The 22,507-nt window shown below is 41.4% G+C and overlaps 1 protein-coding gene across 3 annotated transcripts in view; it reads left to right on the plus strand.

Annotated features, from left to right (window-relative positions):
- The window catches only part of MTA1 (metastasis associated 1), an 89,146-nt gene that overhangs the window by 63,926 nt on the left and 2,713 nt on the right, over positions 1–22,507 (plus strand). Inside the window, exons 14-20 of one of the 3 annotated variants that reach the window (XM_076339828.1) lie at positions 314–503; positions 889–978; positions 2,806–2,958; positions 4,026–4,061; positions 10,927–10,938; positions 16,048–16,079; positions 18,972–19,123. In XM_076339828.1, the coding sequence (XP_076195943.1) occupies positions 314–503; positions 889–978; positions 2,806–2,958; positions 4,026–4,061; positions 10,927–10,938; positions 16,048–16,079; positions 18,972–19,123 (665 nt within the window). The remainder of the gene's footprint in view (positions 1–313; positions 504–888; positions 979–2,805; positions 2,959–4,025; positions 4,062–10,926; positions 10,939–16,047; positions 16,080–18,971; positions 19,124–22,507) is intronic. The other 2 variants (XM_076339829.1, XM_076339830.1) reach the window with 2 other exon arrangements.

The following is a 22,507-nucleotide window of genomic DNA, read 5'->3' on the forward strand; positions in this document are numbered from 1 at the left end:
GGTCTGGCTTTTGGATCCCTGCTTTAAAACTTGGGACAGCACAGAAGTAAATACTTCCTTGTGAAGAGAAAATGTTTACGTTCATTTTATCCTTTGAGATATTTTGGAAGAAAATTCCAAATGTTGATGGGTAAGATTTGGGAAATGGGGAATAGCTGGGCTGAAAATATTTTCATCTGTAATACTGTTTTTGTTCTTATGTCTGTGAATCAGTAGTTGAAAGTGATTTTATATGATGTTCTTTCTTTTCTTTAAAACCATACTTTCTAATAATTATTTTTTAGAAACCATATTTCTTTTTCTTTCTTTCTAGAGTCCTCATGGTGTGCCAGTACGAAACAGTGGGAGTCCCAAGTTTGCTATGAAGACACGACAAGCTTTCTATCTCCATACAACAAAACTGACAAGAATTGCCAGACGTTTATGTCGAGATATCTTGCGCCCTTGGCATGCTGCAAGACATCCCTATCTGCCTATTAACAGCGCAGCAATCAAAGCAGAATGTGAGTGGTGATGCAGTTGGGCACCTACTTGCAAAGGAGCCCTTTGAGATTCCTTTCCTGTAAAGTTTGAGTTGCAACTTCTTGAGACGCTCTCTTGCTCATAGCTAGTGGTTTCACAAAATCTAGCTATACTTGCAGAGTGTTCTAACTGATGGCAGGCTAGGCAAATAACTTAAATTCATGAGTTGTTGTTTGTTTTAAAATAACTCATGTAGCTGTTACGTGTAGCATTCTCCTGCATTTGTGTCCTGTTGCCAAGACATGCTTGCAACCTGTAAAATTCCTTTTGATTAGAAAGCTCTTTCGGGACACTTGAGTTCTTAATTTAGTTTTACTATAATATCTAAATGTCTTTACCCTCTAATTATTTTTCTTTGTTTTACAGGCACAGCACGTTTACCTGAGGCATCAGAAAACCCATTGCTATTAAAGCAAGTGGTTCGAAAGCCTTTAGAAGCAGTACTCCGGTATTTAGGTATTAAAAAAAACCCACACCAAACACCACCAAACACAAAACCCCCCAACCAAACAAAAAAACCCTACTAGCTAATTCTGCTAACCATTTCTTTTTCAATTTGGTTCTGGATTTAGATGCTGGTTCTGGATTAAAAAACAAAACATGAAAACCTTCCCATGAACTTGTCCTTTTTCCTTTTCCTACTTAATTTGACAGACCTAGTGGCTCAGCAGTCCACTGTGGGTTCACTGAGCTGTATCAGAAACTTTCAAGTGAAGGGAGGGATGTGTTTGCTGTGGCCTCTGATGTATATGGGGACAAGTTACCATCTGCTGATGGAGTCACGAACATAATGTTTTGGGAACAATTGGTCAGTCCCATTGTTCCAATTTTTGAGCTGTCTGGAGGCAGTTCCTACAGTTGGGTCCTCTGAGAAGCCCCTTGGATTTAGGACAGCACTGTGTCCCACAGCTTGTGAATCAGTTGCTGGCTGTTCTGTGCGGGAGCTAGACAAGGGGACTATGTTTCCATTCTTTACTTTTGTCTTGGTTTTGGGGGGGGGGAGGGGGTGTGTGTTACAGTTTTCTTGAGGACTTGGGCCTCATCAGCTGATCTGTGGGGGAGTACTGAGTAGCTCTGTCCAGGACCTTGCTGTAAGTTTTAGGTGCTGGAAGAGGCCGGCTACGTGACATGCCAGCTCTGACTCCAAATGAATGCAAAATAATTTTTCCTAGCATTGCCAGTTGCTAGAGATACCCTGAAGACATGTCTCAGGTTGTTACAGCAGTCTAATGTGAGTCTAACCACAGAAAGCTAGCTTGACAGTGGTACTTTGAAGGCTTCCAGATTAACAAGGAAATCAATTGCCTTTTTACTCTGATAAGAAACACTGGAGTTGATTTTATGTTTCTTTGAACATTTTTGTTGATGAAATATTGTAAGGCTCAGGGTTTATTAAATATTTACTGCTTCTCTGTTGAGTGTTGTACTTCTGCTGTATACTGATGAGATACACAGATTGAGAAACCTTTGGATATGTATAGTGCAACCAAATAAAGCCAATAAAGGGAGAAGTTTTGCTGTTGGATAAAATCCTGCTTTTAATAGTTGTACATAATGTAGCAGTAGATTCTGAGATTTCATTAGCGCTGTGTCAGGGTTTCCATTTGACTGCTGACCTGGGAGAAGGGAGTGAGAGAAACGGAGGGAGGCTGATGGACTGGCAAGAATGTATTTTTGGAGGTGTCGTGTTCAGTGTGCTTTAAGTTATATGTTACTCAGCTGTTGGGGCTGCGAGAGAAAAACTCGGTTGAAGTTCCCATTTGCTGTTGCTTGTAACTTTCTCAAAATCTTTTCACGTGAACAGTGTGTGCTTGATCTCTGCCTTGGCCAAAAATTTGAATTCAGACTCTGTTCTTTATGGTGGTGCTTTGAATCCTCACTTGTTTGGACAGTTTAGAAATTGTATTTTTTACAAACCTTGCAAAACTGGCAAAGTAGTAATTTCCCCAGGGTTTAGGGGTGTTGCCTGCAGCTTTTGATATAGAGCAGCCCCAAAATGATCCCAGATTGTCAGAGAATAGTGTTTTGGAAATAGATACAAAGTGCTTGTGTTATCAACTCTTATTTTAGGATAATATATGACATTGGTTTTAACATCTTCAGTAGAGATGAAATCCTAAATATACTTAAAATGCTTTATATAAATAGCAATCTCCAGTCAAAATTATTGACTGAGATAGTTTGTATATACTTGGTCACCTTGGAAGTTGGCAGGTTGTTTTCAGATTTATAATTCCAGTATCTTCACTAATAAAAAAACCTCACCTTGCTGTTTTACAACAGAGTCTCATCCGTGTCCTCCGAAACCAGATCCTGCAAAGAGCTTGTCCAGTTCTCTCAACAATCTGACTCCTGCTAAGTTTACGCCTGTCATTAATAATGGGTCCCCAACTATCCTGGGAAAAAGAAGTTACGAACAACACAATGGAATGGATGGTAAATATTTTTCTGCAAAATGTATATTGTCTATATAGGCTTTTTCTTCTGTCCTTTCAGTCTACAAGGAGATTATTTAAAACTATAGTCCTTTATATAAATTCCAAGTTTCTTATTATTGAGGGAGGTTAATTTTTTCCTTTTGTAAAAGTCGCTTGTCCTATTTCTCCTTCTGGGTGAGACACATGATGTGTACTGCCTGCATGGTGCACGCATATAAAGCTACTGTGCCTAGTGGAACTCTGCCTAGCTTGACCAACCTCGCAAATGGGATAGTGAAAGAGAAACTTCCCTTCAGTTTTTAAATGAGTAGTATGAAGAAAACTTAATAACTTTTTCCAGTGATGTTTCATTTTTCTTTTGAGGTTTACAGCTTTTTTTAACCCGTAGGTAGGTGTGCAGTTTCCAGGTGGCTTTGTAACGTGTGGATCACCTGGATTTCAGCAAAGCTACCGGAGCCTGCATGCCATTGAGAGAGGCAGGCTGCTGCTTAGCTGAGGGAGGCAGACGTGCCAGATCTGGCATGGCATAAACCTGCTCCTGCCTTGCGCAGAACCAGAGCATTCGCTTTTGTTGGCCCTGTCACTAAGCCACCTCTGTGTAGTGGGGTTTGGGCTTCATTGCCTCAAGAATAAAAGGCAAGGGGAAGGTGTTTGAAGTGGGAGGTAGACGCAGGATGTTCCTGGCACGGACTCCAGGGCTCTGTTCTGAAGAGTTGCTCTTGCCTGAGAGTGTCGGGGAAGAGAAAGTGCAGTCTTTTCCTCAGATGAAGATAAAAGGGTCTGTTTGAATGGTCTTAACGGGAGTGAGAACATGGAGAGTAGCTCTCCTTAAACAGGGGAAAGGAACAGTTGGTTCAGATGACTCTGAGCAGGGAGGGAGATACAGAGAATCTTTCTCATTTTTTACCTTTAATTTTAACTTTATATGTGGCTTAACCAAAACATAATTACAAACATTTGATATCTTATTGTTATGTGTTTTAACATTAAGAACTTTTTAAACTGCTGCTGTTCAGGTTGCTGATGTGATGTTTTTCTCTTTTCTGTTCACTTGTGCTCTATCAGGCAACATGAAGAAGCGCCTGTTGATGCCTAGCAGGGGTAAGACCTTGAAGCTGCGCTCAGCTTATGCTAGGAGAGTGATTTTTAGTTTCATCTGCTGGCTTGTCTGTGCTTTGTGGCTAATGAGTCTGTGTGCACCTTCTGTGTTGATGTCTAAGTGTTCCTTGGGTAACCATTTCCACCCATGGTTATGCTGCTCACCTTCCAGGCTTTTCACATGCAAATGACAAGTTGTACAGCCATACTGAAGACATGAAGTGCTATGTTCAGAATTGATTACTAATTCCTCAAGGTGACAGAACAGTTTTCTAGCAGTTTTGTGAAACTGCTGAAAGCTGTGATGGTTGGTTTGAAACTAGGTGTTGTTTCACTGTTTGACTCTTAAGAAATCCAAGTTTCATGCGTCCTGAACTACTTTAAATTCACATTGACCAGAAGAAATAGAAGACAGTATTCACATCGAGTCCCAAGTTCAAGCCTCTATATTTTCTACTGTGAGTGGACAGTCTCACCAGTGAGAGACTGTCTGTGTGTTCTCTACTTGCAGTAGAAATGGTTTTCAAAATTTCCATAGGTTAATCTGTTCTGACTACAGACCTCAGAAGCTTTAGTTTGTGATAATACAGGAAATGTACATATGATGTCACTTAACCAAATTCAATAGAACAAACCAATTTTGAATAGTTAGGATATACAAACGTCATCGTGAGAGGGGCAAACATAAAAACTTAAGCTTACATGTTACCATGAAATGGCCCACACTGCATGCCCTGATTTTAAGCTTTGTGTTTAATGGCTGAGACAGTGGATGACTGTTACCAATATTTACATGCATGCATATATAAGTGCATGTGGAGAATACAATAAGAATGAGGACAGTGATTGTCCTACTGTCTTGCTTTCTTCGGGAATTTATACCTTGATATTGTGTTGCTGAGTTTTTAATGTGCTTTTTAACTTTTGTGTTTTGGGAAGAATAACAAAACCCTGCTGTCTCAGTCAGTTTGGTTTCCTCGGAAACTTTGTCCAGTAATGAGGGATGTAGATGTGGACTAGCTCTCTGAATTTCCACAGCTCCTAGTGACAACCTGCTTATGGGCATGCCTGCTGCTCCCTGCTAAATGTCCTCATCAGCAAGGGGACTGCTGAGTCACTCAGCAGCTGACACACTTCTGAAGCACTGAGATGTTGTGGCCCAAAGGAGGGAAGTGGAAGAAGAACTGACTCTTCCCTCAGGCTCTCTCTGCATAGAGCACTGGATTTGATAACCTGAGACCATTTACTTACTGGAAATGGAGGATTCTTGTTCTAGTGTTTTAAAACATCTGTCTGCTGGTATACATATTTGATCAGATACATTTCAGTCATAACTGTTGCTGGAGCAGTTTGCAAAAAGAAGATTTTGGTGAAGTACCTGTCCAGGCTGCTCAGAATACGTGTTTCTCTGAAGCATGTGTTTGTAGTTGTGCAGGGGCTGGCTCTCACCGAGCACCTGCTGCTTTTATCTGCTCGGTCTGTTCTCAGCCAGCCACTGAAATACTTGGAGTAGTATTTGTTCCTATAACTGCTAGGTAGCGGAGTACGAATCAGTCCCAGAATCTGTTTACCTGCTGGGGTAGTGAGTGTTAACTGGATATTCTTGTGAGCAGTTCAGCTTAAACTTGTTGGTTGAGATTTATTTGTGAATGGAAGATGTTTGTCACACTGCAGTTTTGACATCTGGAATATTTTCTGATCCTGGGTTGCTGGAAGCTTTGCCGAGACAGAGATGGAAGGGAACCACCTGCAAGGAAACAAGGTTTAAAGAACTCGGGTCAAGATCTGCTGGGCACAGGGAAACAGATGACAGAAGTTTGGTGGACCTATTTCTGGCCTGGAGCCAGTTTGTGTGCCAGTGCCACTTAGCACTGGTTCCCAGTTACCTTGCGTGTGAGCTGGTAACCTTTGCTGGCTCTGGGTATGGATAATGCCGGTTTCCCGTGCCGTGCCAGAACTGGGAACGTGGTGCTGAGACTTCTCCTTGGCTCTTGATGGAGTCATACAGGCTTACTACTTTGGGGGGCTGCTGGTGGGAAGGGAGAGGAGGAGGTCAGAGGAGAGGAAGAGCACAAGTTGGAACCGTTGTGAAGAAGGGGTGAATGGCAGCGATGATGAAGCCTTGTGACCAGAATTTAGGAGCCAATGAGTTAGTATAAAAGGAATGAAATAAACCCATCTATCCAGAATGACTGATTTTTTTATAACTGACTTAAAATAGAAGAAAAAGATTAATGAGAGTAAAACTGAATTGTTATAACCAGTCAGATTCTTCATTTACATAGCTCCTGTAGATACTATGGGAAATTGTGGTGGTTTTTTTGTTGTTTTTATGTTTTTCCTCTCCCTTTAGTGATACGTGGTGGCATACTGGCTGGTTTAGGTCATCGTAGGAGTGTACTGCAAAGAAAAGCTGGTGTTAAGACGACTGAATGAGGAGACTGAAAATATTTTTTCTGCACAAATTTAAGTGCAGGAAGACACTTTGTCCACCTATGTTGAAATAGTTTTCAAGAAGATATTAACTTACTGCAATGTTATATGAGTTATCCAGGGATTTTTCTGTTTCCTGTTTGTGCTCTGTTGGTGGCACCTGGAAGATATCTTAAGGTTTGGACAGTTCACTGTGTCAAAGTCTCTGATATATGACAGTGGACAGCTAGTATGGTGGGCTTTAGCTGAAGCCTCTTTGCTGGTGATAAAAGCCTTTTGGTGCTGGGCTATTACTTCCAAACTCATGGGGGAAGTATGTATGCTGTAAATTATGGCTGGTTGCTGAGCTGATTGCGTGTGATGAGTTTGTAAGGCTTTCCTCATGGCCAGATCTTAAAGCAATATAAAATCAAGAGATTGCTTTGCAGGGAATGAGCCAACTACAGCTAGTATTTTTGCTTAGTGTAAAGCATTAAGATCCATGTTTATACGTATATATTGGTGGCCAGGTTTCTAAGGCATTTAAATTCCCATGGCACCTGCCTTCATTTAGAATCAGACTGTTTAACATTGCTGAAAATTGAACTGTTCGTGTAGGTTTTTGGGTGTTCCTTCAGGCAGCACTGCTGGAAGATTTTCATCTGAGGCTCTACCACCTCTTGGTATTTAGGACGGTGGGTGGTCGGTAGTTAGAATTCAGCCCTCAGGAAAGTTAATCGGTGAAGTTCCTGCATAAGTGGAAACACCGTTCCTAAATGTGCCGAAATGATGACTGAGGGTGGACGGGTTGGAGATGGAAGACTACCTAGTCTGTGTGCGGATATGGGTTGGTCAGGTTGAACTCTGTATGAAGAGAGGTAGTAATGGGAAGCAAGGAAAGGCTGGGAAAAGGGGATTCTTGGCGGTGAGATATCAAGGAGGAAAAAGAAAGGAGACTTGTTAGTGGGCTGCTGCCAGAACTAGGTAAAACTAATTATGGAAATGTTGGAAACTGCTGAACCTTGTAAGAGTACTTCAGATTTTTCCTTTGGAATTTTGTTGTTTACTTGTTTGTTTTTTCTCTTGCTACTGTAACTCCATCTAAGTATCTTTAACTTTTCTTTTTCTGAATCATCCCTGCTTAACCCTGGAGAGCTGAACTTTTTCAAGCTTTGAATATGATTTGTCTGGCCAGGCACCTAGAGTTTCGACTGGTGCTTGAATTCCAAGAACAGGAAAATATTCTTAATCTCATCTCTCTTCTCTCCCTCCACTCTTTCATAAGAAGGGTGTAGTCCTTTCATCTGTTTTGTTTTCCTCTTCTTTAAATCACGTTGGAGGCATCATTAGGCATACAGTGGCCTTCCTAGCTCTCCTTCAGCATTAGGTTAGCATGGACAAACTCCTGCAGATTCCTATTTTTGGAGCATGAAAAGTACGTGGAGTCTCATAAGCTGTTGAATACAGCGAGATGTTAAAAATTTATTAGTTTATTGCTTTTTCATTAATGTTCTGGAGCTTGGCTGACAATATTTGCCATGAAACTTCCTCTGGAGACATAGAGAGGATGTTTTATGTTCTGGTCCCTGTTTACTTTTTTCCTTACAGCTATCCAGTATGGTGTCTATGTGATACTTGTCTATGCAAATTCCTACTGGGGGAAGGGAGGGAGCATTGTTAGATTTTTATTTTTTTCCTCTCTTTTTTTACACCATGTTAGCTTTCATCTAATCAAATTTGTTTTTCAGGGTCATCACATGCACTCTAAAATTGGCAGAAAGAGAGAGAACATGAATGAGTAGCTGAAATAAAGGGAAGGCTTTTCCCAGCAACAAACTTGCATTGATAAAATGGTAGCGGATCATATGCTGAAAATTGGAGAGGGTTTATAGAAGAGCCATGAAAACGGTGAAGGGACTGGAAAACACTGTATAATGGAAAATGCTTTTATCAAAGTGGAAGTTGTAGGTGTTTGTCTCTGCTGACAGGAGCAGCAGAAGTGTAATAATAGAGGGCTTTTTAGTCTAGCCGGGAATGGAATAATGAGCTGCAGTAGCCAGAAGGTACAGCAGAAAAACTTTGGCTGGAAATAAGCTGCAAATTTTTGAGTGAGGTTAATTAACTGTTGGAATACCTTGCTTCTGCTACTGGGGATTTCTAAACCAAAATGGAATGTTGATCTAATTTAACATGTTCTGGTTCATTGTTTCTCACCTCCTTTTGGGGAAACATGAATGAACTCCTAGAACTGGAAGCATTCATCAGTGTAGCATGACATTAGTTTAATTATCAAGAGATGAGCATGAAAGTGGAAATACTGTTCTTGATCAAAAACATCTGTCGAGGTGGGAATATAAAGAAGTTCTCTAGCATCAGCTATGGAGGTGACCAGACTGATCTCAAAGGTTTTTTCTGTCTGACTTAGACCTTGCAGAAAATTTGGACTTACCTGTATGCATAAGTTGCATTAAAATTCTGCCTTTATCAGCAGTGGCCCTGGCTGCCCTTCCAAAGTCAAGGATAACCAGCCAAAGGATATCTGCCCATCCAGGAATGACTGTAAACAGCAGGGAGTATTGGTCCTTTAATGAATAATGTGATACATGAGGTAGTGGGGAAAAGTCCTGGCTTTAGCTGTTGATACCCGGACCAGAGTAATGCTGACTAGTGTCAAGAGAGAAAATGTTCAGTGCTTTGTAAAAGAATGACTGTTTCTTGCCAGCAGCAGCACAGCTGGGAAGAATGACAAGTTGCTTGAAATGCTTTTTGGAGACCCTAAGAGCCGTGTGCCTGTGCAACTTCCTTGCTTTAGATTATATGCCAAAAGTATAGATTATTTTTGGGAATTGTACTTAGGATTTTATATTCAGATGTTAAGTGAAACTTTTGTCACTTGCCTTCAGCTTAGCCATGATACCGTGATTAGTTTCTTTTGGTGTTACGGAGAAAGATCTGGAAATGAAATCAGGAAATGGGCATCATGCTCTGTGGATCAGCTAGTGAAAACTGTTTCATTTATGAGGGATGGCATGGAGTAAGATGTAATTGTTGATTTGAGTGAGATGAAAGTGCATATCCCAAGGCAATGGTAGGGAACACGTGTAATTAATATTAGTGGAGATGGATGTATAACAATGCAAGGGCAGAATTGCAAATGCCTCTGATAGTACAAAGCCTGAACTTGTAATTAAGTGGAATCTGCGTGTGTGCTACGTATCGTGTATATACACACACACACACATATGTATATATGTATATGATGTGTAATACTCCCAATTCTAAGAATTAGTGAATAATTCATAGAACCATAAAATCGTTTAGGTTGGAAAAGACCTTTAAGATCATCCAGTCCAACCACTAACCTAGCACTGCCAAGTCCACCACTAAACCATGTCCCTAAGCACCACATCTACACGTCTTCTAAATACCTCCAGGGATGGTGACTCCACCACTTCCCTGGGCAGCCTGTTCCAATGCTTGACAACCCTTTCGGTGAAGAAATTTTTCCTAATATCCAATCTAAACCTCCCCTGGCGCAACTTGAGCCATTTCCTCTTGTCCTATTGCTTGTTACTTGGGAGAAGAGACTGACCCCCACCTCACTACAACCTCCTTTCAGGTAGTTGTAGAGGGTGATAAGGTCTCCCCTGAGCCTCCTTTTCTCCAGGCTAAACAACCCCAGTTCCCTCAGCGGCTCCTCATAAGACTTGTGCTCTAGACCCTTCACTAGCTTCGTGCCCTTCTTTGGACGTGCTCCAGCACCTCAATTTTTTTTCTTGTAGTGAGGGGAAATTCAGTTGTTTCTAGTTTACATAGCTTGGATCAGCAAATCCTAAAGCAATGAAGTGCATGGTTTTGTTGCCTCTTTTTTTAACCACTTAGTGTGTTGCAGCCAGACAGAATATACTGTGATGCTCTTTTAGGAATGCGGGTGGATAGTATTAATTGACGCAACACCAAGATAGCAGCTCTCCATTCTCAACATACTTGTCCAAGGGTAGCTACTGACTCATCGTAGTTGGATGTCACAGCCCAGAACGTATTAGTAGGGTCCTTGAAGTACTCTTAGCAGAAGGTACAGCTTTGCACGAACACTGTGCAGCAAAATAATGTGAACTGTTAGACCAAGCGTTTTAGGAAGTACTGTCCAAATCCAACAAGGTTAATGTGCAGGGGTTAGTGGAAGGAGGTGGGTAACGAACCACTACTTACTCATCCAAAATTAAAGCTCTTCTTTGTGGAATCTCTCATTTGGAGTTACTGTTTGTTTAATGTTGTCTTGGGTTTATCTGTCCAACAGAGAACTGTTATCACTTCTGTGTTTCATTACAACCAAAACAGTCTGTGTTTCTGTATTTGTTGCATGGGGCTGGGCTACTGTATTCTGAACTATGTGAATCTTTCCTTTTTTTAACCTTAAATCTTTTTTTTCCTTTTCTTTTGCCAATCTTGGTAGGAACTTACTTAGGTAAGTAAATTGCAATTTTAACATTGTTTTTATGTACAACAGAATTTTAAGAAAATGTTAGTCTAGGTGGTGTTCGGTACAGTTTATGCTCTGTTCTGCTTGTTGCACTTGCGTTCCTGAAAGTTTATAACCTTTGGTTGTTAGAAAATGGACACTCAATCTGCTTACAGCAGTAACACACTCTTGGGCAGTTTAAGAAAGAGAAGGGTACTAAAACATTCTTAAAAGCCTGCAAAAACTGTATGTGTGTATATGTCAACACACAGAGACTACTTCAAGTGAACCAGTAACTTGGAAGTGAAATTCTTGTTCATCAAGCCTCATTCATGCATGAATTTTTATATTTTTTTCTAGCTTGCTCACAAGTGTGGTACTGTTGATGTTTTTGTTACTGCTGGGAAGGATGGAATCCCAGGAGGAGGATTACTTTTGGAAAAGGAAAATGCATATGAAAAGTGTATGGATTTTTTGAAAGCAATGTATTTTAGTGTAGTAAACTTGCTGGTTGTGAAAGTGTGTGTTAAATTCTCTACGTTCATTGTGATTGAAGACGTGCTTATGAATGTTACTGCATATTGCATGTTCTGCATGATACTTCTCTGGTAAACAGAAGTTAAAAACAAAATGCCATCTGTGACTAATAGCTTGATGTCCTGATTGACTTTAAAAAAAAAAAAAAAAAAAAGATGAATTATGTTAACAGGAGATGAAAGACCTGTATTTTTGTGTGTGGTGGATATGCTGAAGATTGGAGTTAGTTCGAGTAAATATAAATTTCACAACTCTGAGTTGTATCCAGTGGCTAGAAGCTGGGCTACTCTTCCTCCTTGGTACTAGGGTCAGCTCTGTACAGACTTCTTGTACCAAACTATGAAATGGCCTGTAAATATGCAGACAATGCTGTGTATGTTCACGCATGGAAAAGCACTGGCAGATTTCTACCCAAGTAGAAAAGTGGCCATGGTTGGTGCTCATTCTGCAGCCTCTTGATGCTTTGCTGTAGTAACTTCATGGAAATATCCCTGCACTCCAGTCTGAGTTGGGCACACTGCTGAGGGTATAGGCTCTCCTGCTTCTCAAAATGTCAGTTGCATAGTGTGTGGAGTTGGCAAAAAAGCAGGCTGAATTTGTGCGGTGGGACTAATTTTTGAATGCTGCCATTCAGATGCTGAGGTCCTCTCGCTGGGCTCACGGGGAATGGGACTGGATCAGCAAAGAGCATGCGTGTCTACTCTCAGGCTTCTGGTGGAACCAGATGTGCTGGTTTGCTTCCCATCCGAGAAATTAGATTCCCTCACTCCACTCTGTTGTCGGGTGCCAACTATTCCCTACTCCCACAGCATGCTCTTGGGGTGGTGCTGTAGTGGCTGTAGGAAGTTTGGGTGTTCTCTCATTTTAAATTCAACAAATCTGAAAGCACTAGATTCAGATGATACGAGACTGTTTGGAAAAGAAACAGGTTGGTTAACTGAGGGGTGGTTCCCCCCCATCCCCAAAAGATAAAGCTGCAAAGTAACAGTAGTAACAGACTTGCATTTGCTGTTTGTGATAGTCCTTTGCCACCTGCCTTTTTTTTGGGGTGAAAGTATATTCATCTGCAGCTTTGATACTTGAAGAATGAAAGAATCATTAGGGTATAGTAACCTGCTGTGTCTGGTTTTGAGCAAAAAGTCTCGGTAATTGTGCTTATGCTTGAGGCACAGTTCTGAGGTCTTTGCCGCTAAGTTGTGGGGAGTAGAGGAGGCATGCTCTGAGGGTGTCAGTTAATCTCTGTACTGTAATTAGTTGTTTTATTGCCATTTCAGTAACAACGTAGAATCGTCTGTGGCAGACGACATCTATGCTTATCTGCAGACATACCTTCAGTTTACCTTGTCTACATTTTATCCTCTGGGACTTCCTCTTTATTTCAGTGTATAGAGGAGACTTTGGCAGGAGGAATTGAATTGGAGGAGATTTTGTAGGGCTTTGGGTTTTTTCAGTGCTACGGAAAAAAACATTTAAACTTGAGTTTTCAGAATATATTTAAATTTCTTTGGCTGCAGAAGAGTGGAAGATCTGCTTAGATTCATCATTGTAGACCTTTACACTGTGTGGTTTTAAAGGTTTGGTCACCTCCTTTTTTTGTTTGTTGGGGTTTTATTCCTTATTTGGAGGGGTGTAGTGTTGTTTCTGATGTGGAGATATGTAAATTCAAGCGCTTGAACCTTAGATATCGTCGAAAGGAATAGTCACACTTTCTACCCTGTGGCTTCTCTAGACATCCCTCCATAAAATAAAGACAGTTTTTTTTTCCTGTAGAGGAGCTGCCAGAACCTTGTTGGGTTTTGCTCCTGGTTTATATTCATATGCTGTCCTACTTTTTTAACCTGCTTGTGGATGCATGTGTGTGAGAAGTCTTTCTCAAACCTTGATCTGTGAAAATGGAGCAAGCACCACAGGGAGGACTAAGTTTCATATGGTGAGTTACCTGTCTGTACCACTCCTTACCCAGAAGCGGAGGATTGGTTTAGTTCTTAGGGGTGCCTGTCTCACAAACCTCATCTCTCGCACAGAAGCCACCAAAAACTTTTGGGTGAGAATCCATTGTTTCCAGTACAGATGCATCCTGTTGACTTGACAGCTGTTCTGCAATGGTTTACAGATGTTATGCAGATGTTATCTGCATCTCTTCAGTGACCATTGCAGGTAAAAGTTGTTCATTTAATAGCAGTGCTTCAGCTGCATATGCTTTTAGTGTGATATTTTTCATTGCAAACTGAAGCTAGTCTTTATAGTGTCTGTTTTCATATTTATTCTTTCAAACTTCAGTTATCAAAGTGTGACTGAAGGGAAAATTCACAGATAGCTGAGATTAATATGCTATTTGATACCATATTACTGTGATAGCAAGAGTATAAATTGTACTGAAACTAACTTTGTGTCTTATTTTAGTGGAGCAAAAAGTTGTCATGGGCAGCCTTATCCTAGAAGTTACAGCTTAGGGGGTGAGGTGTGTCCCTGTTGTAACCACTGCTTCTTTGCTGTTTGAGGGCTCTGAAGCTTTGGGGCTCAGAGTAAGTAGCAGTTCTGCTCAGCCTTCGCTCAGTTTGTGTCAGTCTCGACATCTCTTCTCACCGTGGAATATTCTGGGTTAATTCTGGTGCTTAGGAATAGCACTGTTTAGTGTCTGGTTTACATCCAGCAATAGTCATCGCAGCGGCCATGTATCAGCTGCTCCTGTAGGCTAGTCTTTTCTGGTATCAAGAATGTTCTTAGTACAAGAAAAGAGCTGATCTGGAGTGTGGTTAAAACGAAACGTGTGGCTTCACGCCAGGGACTAGCATCAGTTGATTTACATCTCTTGGAGCTCCTGTGAATGGAGAAAATGTTATCTTTCTGTTATGGAAGGGGGAAGAAAAAAATAAGTGCTAGAGCTTAGCTCTGAAGCCAACAGATTCAGGTTGCATCCTGCTGGCTGTGTGGTTTCCCAGCATCCGTGGAGCTCTTTGTCCATCCATCTCAAACGGCTGCTCACAGCTGTGTTTTGGATGTGATTGCTGCTCCCATGTAAAAAGGAGTGATTATCTGGTGCCTGCATTGCCTTTGTCGACATCCAAAGGTTGTTACTGGTCTTCCTGCTTGGTGCCTGGTACATCTGTTCTACAGATTTGATGGAAGTCTTTCTGGCAACCATTTCTTCATCTCTGTGGATACTTAGGCACAAAAGTGCTGCAAAAATTGAAACGATGTGTCTTCATGTTTGAAGTAGCTAATAGCATATGTTTACACAGAATGGAAAATACACTTGATATAAACTGTTGATTTTAATGTGGTGTTGTGATCCTCAATGCTCAGAAAATGTCCCCCATTCATCTTCCTCCCTCCCGATATGTTGCTGTGCCATGTGTTTCCTGGCATACTTGGTGTGAGTACATTGTGTTTGGTTTTACCAAGGAGAATCTCGAGGAATCTGTTGAGTGCAGACCGTGAGCTGTAAAAGTTCATTTCTGCTGGATTCTTTAAAAAGCTTTGCTGTTTCATCACAGCTTAACTCGCTAGCAATGTGAAGTTTCAGAAGTCAAGCTGGGAAGCTTGCTATAAATGTGAAAGCAGAATTCACACTGATAACTTCTGCAGCCAGTGACAGCATTTGCTGGTGCCTCTCCTGTAGGACCTGTTGGATTTGATGTACTGACAATTTGGTTCTCAGCCAGAAGGGGCTGAGAAAGATGGTTTGGTGCACTGATGTTAATGAAATGGTGTTTTCTGGGAGTGTGCATCTTAGAAAACTAAACAGTGCTAACAAAAAGGTTTATTAGGTCTCCCAGTCCATTCCGCGCCATACCCTGCTGCCTTATAGCAACACATCATTCTCTTAAATCCTAAGACCTTTGTGTGTCCTGCAGGGTCTCATATATGTACAGTTTAGTACATACGCTATGGCAACATGATAGGGTATCAGATAGTATAGCAAATAAGCTAGTAAAATCAAGCCATTGTGCTCGGTGCTTTAAGGTGCTGTTTGTGTTACTGGGGAAGGGCTTTGTGTGATAGCTGGAGTCGCTGTGCTCTGTGACTGATGGAGCTGCGCCTATGGAAGTATTTGCTTGTGGTAGGTTCAGCAGATAAAAGCTGTTTTCTAACAGCTTGTAGGTAACATCTGAGCTGAAGAGTTCCCTGGGGATCCAAGGATGATAGGAAAGATTTTATTTGTTGCTGTCTCGACAGTGTGTAATACCTTCCACTTTCTCCTTCTTGATGTCAGTAAATTCCTCCAAAACTAAAACAAAATACTAGATTTTTCCCAAGACTTGAGGAAAACCTCAGATCTGAAAGAGGAGGTGTACTTTTAGCAGTAGTTTGAAGAAAGGTGTGAGTAAACGGAGAAAAGACTGAGCGAATGGAACGTGTTTTTAACTTGGGGGCTCTGCTCTACAAACCATGTTGTTAAGGAAGCTCTTTTCTTAGTTACCTTTCAAGGAGGGGAGAAGTTAGTTTGGTAGACAACTCTTGTTTTAGCAAAACAACACAGTTGCAATCATAGCTGCGTGTGTTTTGATTTTGTACTTTTTTCTGTCTTGGAAAAGCAATGGTCTTACCAGCTCTATTCTCTTTCCTGTTTGTTAGGTCTGCCTAACCACGGACAAACCAGACAAATGGTAAGAGAATGTTCATTTAACCAAAACAGGGAAAAGAAGAATTATTAACCCGTGCTAGATAGAACACCCCATTAAACCCTAGTGTTTCACTTCCGTCTTTGCTGTTTGCAGCTGGTCATACTTCCTAATTAATTGAAGAGTTTAAAACAAAATAATTATTTTGGGGCATATGAACCGTTGAAGTGGTTAAATACAATTTAAACCTCAAATCTATCTATCTATATAAAAATGAGATTCTGTTTTGAATGGAACATTTTGTTTCTGCTCATACAGAAACTGAGTGGCTGTTTATAGCAAAGTTCTGGGATGTGCTTCTAGGTGGAATGTGTTTCACTGAAGGAGGAAGGCTTAACTGATGGAAGGGTTTGTTTGGAAAACAGTTTTTGTTTTTGTTTTTTTTTGGAAGTTGGTGTGCAAGTTGTCTGCTGAGAATGCTTGTTTTTTATGTTCGTTTTGTTTTGTTTTGTTTTTTGAGTAAAAATGATTCCTAGCCTTTCATCCATTATGCTGAGTTTTATCAAAGGACAGAAGCAAATAGCCAGTCTGATTGATGCGTCTCTGGCAAAATGCTTTCTCATGAAATTCACCTCGGTGTGAAGGGGCCAGGGCAAAGGCTGTGCATCACTTCCCCCCCTTATGCATGGCTTATGGGAGACTCATGGGAGAGAAATTCAAGCATAATTTTTTTTTTTTTCCCAAAATGATCTTCTGGTGTTGATAAAGTGGAGCTTGCCTCATTAGGTGAACTGCCACAACGTATTAGTGTCAGTAGAGTCACTCTGACATGGGTCAATCAGCAGCAGGTATGACTGATGGTCACTGAATGGTGATCACAAGCATTATTAAATGTAATAATGCTCTCGGATAGTGTGCAGTATCATGAGGGTAGGCTATAACTTGAGCATGCTAGTCTGCTTGTAATAACGAAGCATTCATTTGGTTTGTTACTTGAGCATCTGATATGAAGTGGTAAATTGTATTCCTCCTTGAATTCAGCTTCATTTCTTGTCACTGAGGAGACTGGCTACTTGTTTGTGTCTGCTGAATAAACCAACTCAGTGCAGTGGGAGAAATCTGTGATGATACCTAACGCTTTTTAGGTGTTTTAGGGTGAAACCCCTGAACTGCCTTGATTTCTGGTTGCTTGGTAAAGTGTGCTGCTGAACTGAAAAGTAAAGGTCCACCTTTCAGGATGTACCATTTGAAGCAGATTGCTCTGTGCAGGTAGAGAAAAGGCAACCTGGAAGCACAGGGGTGCCCCTTCTACGTATTTCCGAGAACTTTCTCTGGAGTTGTTCTCCTGTGTATTTAGCATGTGCGGAGAAAATATCCTTCGCAAAACTAATGAAGGATTTTCTTGGAGAAATCTGGAGGGGGTAAAAAAGCCAACAGAAAAGCCTTTCATTTGAAACCTTTTCCTTAATAAACCTCAAATATAAAAGCAATTCTTGACGTATTTCAGTGGTCTGCTGTGGTGCCGAAGTTGTCTTGTATAACATGGAGCTGGGCAACTAAGAAATTAAAATCGTTATCGCACTTGTATAGAACAGCTTTAAAGAGCTTAGGATTTCAAAAGGTGGGGTTTTGTTTGTTTGGCTCTAAAGCCCTAATTTTCTACAAAAAGCAGATCTTGCTAGCACAGTTGATTAAGGCTGGTCAAAAAAAAAAAAGTCATCGATCATTTTTTGCTTTCTCTTCAGATAAAAATGAGATAGACGCAGGGTTTTGTTGGGAATTTTTCTTGGTTGACAGACTGAAGTTTTCCCTTTCTAAGTCAAAGTGTTAAAATTTGGTTGAGTTTTTGCCGTAACCTGACACTTGAGGACTTGAGTACCTCATGTCCCAACCTTTCCTTTTGAGGTGGATCTCCCAGGCTAGACATCCCTCATCTCCATGCTCAGTTTCCCATTTCATGGGCAGAAGGGGAAGCCTGGGTGCATCTGGGGAGATGGTCTGACCTCGGAGGATGGCCTGTGAAATACCAGAATTAAATTTCTACTGGGGTGTTTTCTGACCAGCTTTAATTTATTCATATGAAATTTTCTGGGCCCTTATTTTGCATCTTTCCTGACTTGTCCAGTGTTACTGATTTCAGTGGGATTTCTCAATGTGCTAATCAGCAGGAAGAGGGGCAGCAGAACTGGACTTCAAATGATCAAAGACAGCTGCATTTGAGAAGCTTAATCCTTTGCTCCCTTGCATCTGCACCTCTCTTAATAACAGCTCATGTTTTTCCAGTTGAGTGGAAGGGGGCTACTGTGGGTCTGGAAAATTATACCTGTGTTGATTCGCAAAGCAAATGCATGATATATGGGAAATCTGTGGTGTTAAATGCTAAAAGGATTTTGTGATGAAAGCTGCTAAGCTTTGTAGTTCTAGATTTGTTTTCAACAACATATTTAATATATCATTAAATATTGACCTTCCTAGAACAAAAAGGATATGGGTAAGTTTGGTACCCCAGAATAACTGTAAATTCTGATTTTTATATTTGATTTGCTGTATAGCTAGATTTCTTTCCCTGAAATCAATAGAGTTGCTCTAGATTTATGGTAGTAGCTGAAATCTAAGTCTTATGCTCAATCTTTCAAACTTGATGTCATCTTTCAGACACAAGCAACAGATTATTGGTAATGCCTTCCATTTATTATCTGTCCTGTCACTGGAGTATTGCTGTCCTATTGTATATTGAAGGTGCCTAACTTCTACTGCTTGTGGACAATTGCTTTTATGTGAATTCTGTGTTCAGTCATGGGCAAGAGGGGCTATATTTACCAGAAACTCTGAACAACTGATTTGAAAACTTTAATTCTTTTTTCCGTGGAGTGCTTATCACATGCTACCACAGGTTTGTTGCAGTCCATAATTGTACTTTTTTATGTATCACGTTAGGGACCAAGCCGAAACTTGCTGCTCAATGGGAAATCATACCCAACAAAAGTCCGATTAATTCGTGGTGGATCCATGCCTCCAGTGAAAAGGAGGAGGATGAACTGGATTGATGCACCAGACGATGTTTTTTACATGGCCACTGAAGAAACCAGGTAGGAAACTTGGTCTTTTCAGAGGATTTAAGGGGAGGTCTTTTGGTTTGCGTTCCTTGTTGGTGCTTCAGCTGATCTTTGTGGTTAGACAAGGATCTCTTCAGCAGATCTGTTGCTACAAACTGAATGCAGACACCACTGCTGGTGTTTAGGTGGATGAAAGCTGTGATATACCTAATCGTGTTTGATGTGCCTAATCATGCACTTCCATTCCAGAGAAAGCAGATTCTTCTTCCAGAGCAGTTCCTGTAAGCGATGGGCGATAGGGGGAGGAAGACTGAGGTGGGGAGTTCACCTGGTTCAGACCCATAAATGCCTTTGGAAGTCCCACTGCAGTGTCTCAGTAACAGGATAGGGGCCTTCTAGCGCACAGGTGATGCTGAGGAACAGAGCCCTCCTATACATGGAGCTCTGCATGCCCTCTCTCTTGCGTGCTGAAGTCTCTTGTATTACCTCTCAGAACATCTCCTTGTGTGTCTGAGTACTGAAACCTGCAAGTGACGCAGGGTTTCCGGGGGCTGAGTTGCCTCATTTCTTTGGTGGTTTATATTTGCCACCAGTAGCACTGAGATTTAGCCCTTCAGTGTCCATCTTCCTCCTTTGGTGGTACTGCTTCTGCTAGTCCTTCTTGTTAGTCTGCCCACAGGATAAAAATAGTAAAAGAAACTTTCCTTGCATGAGTTTCACTTGAAACTCTGTTTACAGGCTGTGGACAGAGCGATAGAAGCTATGTGGCCTGATCCCTAAAGCAAAGCTTTTGTGTGCGAGTTCCCAGTACTGTGTTATTCCTAGGAAGGGAGGACTGCTCCTGGGTGTGGTCAGAAAGGTAGAGACATACGCTTGTGTGGTTTCCTCCCAAGAACTTGATGCCTCTCTCCTGGGTAACCTTAAAGAAGGTCAGAGCAAAGCCGCAGCCCTGCTTTTCAGCCCTCTCTGCAAGCAGAGGTGCTCTCTGGCTTTTGTCTGTGTCTGAAGCCTGGAGTTATCAATGCTTTCAGTATCGGTGCCCCAACAGGCAGAGAAGCACTCCCCTTTCCCTCCAGTACCTAGCAGAGAAGGACATGCGAATTACTGGATGTCTGAGCCCTTACAAGTGACCAAGGAGGCCACGAGTTTTGAGTACTTCGTCCCTTCTGGTATTACTAAATTTGGTGCTACTCTGAGTATGCGTTTGTTCAGCAAGAAGTGCATAGTCGGAGTCCTGACATCCCCAACCTCCTCCTTAGCCTGCAAAGCATTTCAAGTGTCAAGTGACTATTCTGTGGGCCTAGTATCAAAGATGGGCTTCATAGAGAAACTGAGACTGGTAACGTTCAAGTTACTAACCACTGGTCTATTGGATCATCAGATTTCAGTGCAGGAAACTCCCCTGTTAGAAGAAACAAGAAATTAATTTCCTTGTCAGATTTGTTCCTATGGACCCCTTTAACGTAACTGTGCATTTCACACCAGCTTACATCTTCACCTTGTCTTTCCCTTCTCCTTTTCTGTTCCTGCGAGACGCTGTGAAAGTAAACAGTTAGTTTCAATTATATAAGTATTTAATTTTCAAGGGAAGCGGTAAAGAGGTACTGGGATCCTGTTACAGACCTTCAGCTCTGGCAAATTCACGTGCCACTGCAGATGCAGCTTATACAGTCTCTAATTCAGTCCTTAGATGCTCAAGGCTTATTTCATAATTCTGCATCTACAAAACACTTGACATCTTTATCATCCAACCCACAAGAAATACTGCAGATCCGTGGTAGTAATGTCTCAGTACTACTACAAGGTCCCACCCTTTGACCTGTACAGAACAGTGAGAATATTCATCAAGTGCGATGTTGGTTATGAGAACAACTTACTGTAGGGGCACGGAATCATCTGCTCATACAGAGCCACTGACCGAGGCAGGAAAGATCAGTCCCACAGCAACCAGCACATCCCTAACGCAGAAATCGTAGTGCAGTGATAGACATCAGCTCAATAAGACCTTATCTCTTCCATTAAAAAAAAAAAGAAAAAGAAAGAACGGGCTTCTTTGTCTGACAGCCATGCTGCTTGGCTGACTGATGGGTGCTGAAAAGATGTTTGGCAGCCTGCTGAAAAGCAGGGAAGCCTGAGCGATGTAGCATTGTAAGTGGCACGGGTTTTCTGTCGGGCATTTCACCTCTAACTTTTCCCTGAACCATCTGCTGCATTCCAGTGTCAAGAATGTAAGACTTGTTTGTGAGCTCTGAAACAATTTGAGCTTTGTGTTGGCTCCATAGCAATCAATCTAGCAGCAATATCTGTATATCATCCTCCAGCTGAGGGTCAGTCTGTGTTTTCAGTCACAGAAAGTAGGTTTTCCTAAAGTTTTACACCCCCCCTCCTCCCTTTTTTGTGTGGCACTGCTGAGAACGGTGCTAGAAAACTGGATAGCTTTGAGGGAGCAGTTTGAAAAGTTGGTCGATTGAAAGGAATAAGTTTTTGAATTCAGGCCTCACAGTAAGGAACTCGGCATTTATAATTTATGCAAGCGGAGGCAGTGAGTGACCTGATCAGAATCTAGAACTGCTACGAGGCGTGTTTCTGATGACAGTGTGTCTAATTGAGCACATGCAGATACTGTAAGAAGCTCTGCTGGTTAAAAGCAGATCAACTTCAGCTAAGTGAGTCTTGGAAAAATCATCACATCAAGATCTTTGAGATTTTTTTTTTTTTTCCCTCCCCAACACCACTTTTCCACCCTGTTCTCTCCTCTCCCCACCCTGTGGCCTTTCAACTTTAGAAGGCGCTGGAGGAATGGGGACACTGAGCAAACAAAAGACATGTCTCTGTGTGTGTGAGCTCTATGTAGCAGACTTGTTCTGCTCAGTGGGCAAAAAAAGCAAGTGAAGAGATGACCAAATCTCCCCAGAGCTGGTTCAAAATCTTCAGCTGAAGTTGTTGATTTGTCAGTGCTGGTGGTGGAGAGGGTAAATTTTTGAGGGGTGGAGTATTTTGACCAGTTTCTTCTATGAATGTGTCTTGTCTTTTCTTCCTTTTTTTCTTTTTTTTTTCTTTTCTTTTTTAAATGAAAAATTTGGCCCCAACAATGTTGAGTAACCAAAAACATAAAAATTATCTTTTGGGAGATAGATGGTTGAGTTGTGGACTGTAAAGCCATCTGGCTGCCCTTCCTCTAGTGCAGTACTGTGTGTCTCACAGTAAGTTAAAAAATCAAGGTAGGATTTTTACCTATACAAGGTAGCCTGTAAGGGTAGGCAGTGCTTCCTTATCAGACCCTCCTTGTTGCCCCAGTTCCTGAACTGAAGGCTGTGTATAATGGGTACTGGTAGACTACTCTTGTGAACATTTATCACTTTCCTTTCTAATCTTTATATGCCTTTGACCACCACAACATCCTCTGGAAATGAATTC

The sequence above is a fragment of the Aptenodytes patagonicus genome, chromosome 5, assembly GCF_965638725.1.
Source record: "Aptenodytes patagonicus chromosome 5, bAptPat1.pri.cur, whole genome shotgun sequence".
NCBI classification, from domain to species: domain Eukaryota; kingdom Metazoa; phylum Chordata; class Aves; order Sphenisciformes; family Spheniscidae; genus Aptenodytes; species Aptenodytes patagonicus.